The 2664-nt window shown below is 33.7% G+C and overlaps 1 protein-coding gene across 1 annotated transcript in view; it reads right to left on the reverse strand.

Annotated features, from left to right (window-relative positions):
• Positions 1 to 2664, reverse strand: part of CD109 (CD109 molecule) — a 116297-nt gene that overhangs the window by 7274 nt on the left and 106359 nt on the right. The window contains exon 28 of the mRNA XM_023517277.1: positions 728 to 870. Within this exon, the coding sequence (XP_023373045.1) occupies positions 728 to 870 (143 nt within the window). The remainder of the gene's footprint in view (positions 1 to 727; positions 871 to 2664) is intronic.

The following is a 2664-nucleotide window of genomic DNA, read 5'->3' on the forward strand; positions in this document are numbered from 1 at the left end:
GTAAGGGCAGATTGACAACAGAGGCCTTGCAAAGCCTCTTGATTCAAGAACTTTCACACGGAGTATCTCAAACTTGCGTGTCCATTAGACAAACCAAGATTCTGCAGTGTCAGAGACCTACTGTTAAGTCAGGACCTTTTACCAATGGCCTAACAAGACCCTCAGACACCCTGAGACAGACCAAGAATCACCGTAATAAGTATTGTCAGGAGTTTCCACTGTAAGTCTAATTACCCAAGATGCAAATATTCTAAATGAGAATGTTTTTAGTGTCTCTTAAAAAAAAACTATTCATTGATTTTTGAATAATAATGGAACTGTTAAGGTTACATAATTGGAATAATTATTTCAACAGCAAAGTAACTCATAAGAAATAATCATATTTTATTAAACATGATTATATTTAATATCATATTAAACATGATTGATTTAAAGTTTCCTAAATTAGACCTCTTTTTATTAATTTATATATATATATGTATATTATTCTAGTCTAATTTGTTATAGAAGAAAAACTCATAAATAATTTTTGAACACATCTAAGAAATGCTTAAATATAATTAGTATTCCTATTTTATAATCTGAAGTATAATGCATAACCAAATTCTTTGTTACCTGTAACTCCTGGTTTTGATATAGTTAGACAACCCTATATAATTCATCTTCAAATACATTTTTTTCAAAAGAAAAAGAAAGAGGAAGAAGAGGGACCCAAACAGATACTCACCTTGTGCACACGTTCAAGTTCACATGATTGGCATCATCTTTATTATCTTTTACAGTAACATCCAAATCAAAGGCTTCTTGATTGGAGATAGATCTTCGCCTTCTAGAAGACCCAGAATCTTTCACATTATAAACGACATTCAGCTGCAATAAATAAATTAGCACAAATAATACATAGGCAATAAATTTCCACCTTTATGCAGTCTAAATACTATTAACATTTTAGGTAATGATTCTTTCTGGGATAAACCCAAATTAAATTTGTATTCTTCAAACTGGAAATTAATTTTACTGGATGATAAGATATCATTATGAACAAACATTTATAAAAATTATTTTAAAAGTTGTAAAAATCACCAGACTATATTCTAAAACAAGTATCATAAAACATTATGGGTAATATTGATGAGATATTGTTTTTTCAAAGAACGTAAACATTCCCTTGAGGGAAAAAGTGAAGCTACTGTGCAAACTTTTTGAGGACAATCATGGATTTTTAAATCCTTCTTCCCAAATTGAGTCACTTTTCAAAAACTAGAACCTTAGAAACTCTCACTAAGATGAATCCTAGTGGAACATAAATCCGTTCAGCTGCTAAAGATTCTTTTTGATCATATATTTTTCAAAAATGATGAAATAAATTATGAATTTCAGGTCAACTGCATCTTTTCAGCATATATTCTGCGCCCGCCACTGATGTTAAAGGTGTCTGGGGTGACCTGAGGACCAGGGTGTTTCTGAAAGGATATTAAATCAGAAGCAGGAATGTACTCAAAATTTCCTGGGCCAGTCTCATGCTAGGATGGATTGGTATCTATTAATATTTAAATGCTTTAACTTATCCACCTTTTAATGACCAAGATTCATAAAGCTTATATTGCTATGCAATATTTATTTTCTTTTACTGATATTAAAACAGATATGCGTGCGCGCACACACACGCACCCCTGACAACTACACATCAAGTACCCTTCGGATTTATATACTTTTAAAAATCCTGTCTCTAAGCCTGTACCATTCAAATCAAAGAGTTCCAATCCTTTTATTCTGCCATAACCCAAACTCATGTAATCCTTCAGGCCCTTGATCATTCTGGATATCTCACTCTGGATATTTGTCAACTCTTTCTTAAACTATAGCAATTAAAATTAGAGTATTCCTAGAACAGTTAAGAATGGTTTCATAAAGTTGGGGAGATGGTTTTTGTTATTTTCACAACCCGCTTTCCAGAGGCATGTGATTGTCCCTTTAGAGACCAGGGTCATCAGAAAATAAACAAAGACTACTAGATTTGTCTTGCAAGTCATAACTAATGCTCATTTATATCTAAGTATTAAGGTTTACAATTGGCCCGCAGTAAAGCTCAACCACTCACGCCAAGCCATCTAAGAGATTTGCAGTTTAATTCCACAGCTTAGCATTTTATTACCCAAAAGAGGGTAATATATACTGCAAACTCAAGAGTTTGCTTTGCCTTCCAGAGGCACTTATAAAAGTACCAACTGAAGGTAATCTCAATTCCCATTTCTTCGGGGTGGCTAAATGTTTTGCAGTTCTTCTTCCCCCATCATGAGAAGAGCCTACTGGTCCCCTCCTTTGTGTTCTGTCTTTTGAGACAGATGTGAAACTGATGAACATTCTGACCAGTAGGTACCACGTTTCCCTCTGTGTCCTTCAAACCTCGAGTAAAAATAATTCGGTTTCAGTAACTTAGCTGCATTTGGTTTATCAGAAATGAATTCCAATCCACTGGGGATGTAAGTATCTATAATTTTTTCATTTTTATCTAAAATATATCACATACTCTTGGAATTACTCTTTGCATGGAAAGAGAGCTTGGGGATGAAAACTTTCCCTTAACCTTTGTTAGTCAAGACCTACATATAGTCTTCACTTTCTCTTTCTATCCTTCTCATTGTGATCACTTTCCCTCGACTT

Source organism: Otolemur garnettii, unplaced genomic scaffold (assembly GCF_000181295.1).
Source record: "Otolemur garnettii isolate 467f Iridium unplaced genomic scaffold, OtoGar3 scaffold00107, whole genome shotgun sequence".
Lineage (NCBI taxonomy): Eukaryota > Metazoa > Chordata > Mammalia > Primates > Galagidae > Otolemur > Otolemur garnettii.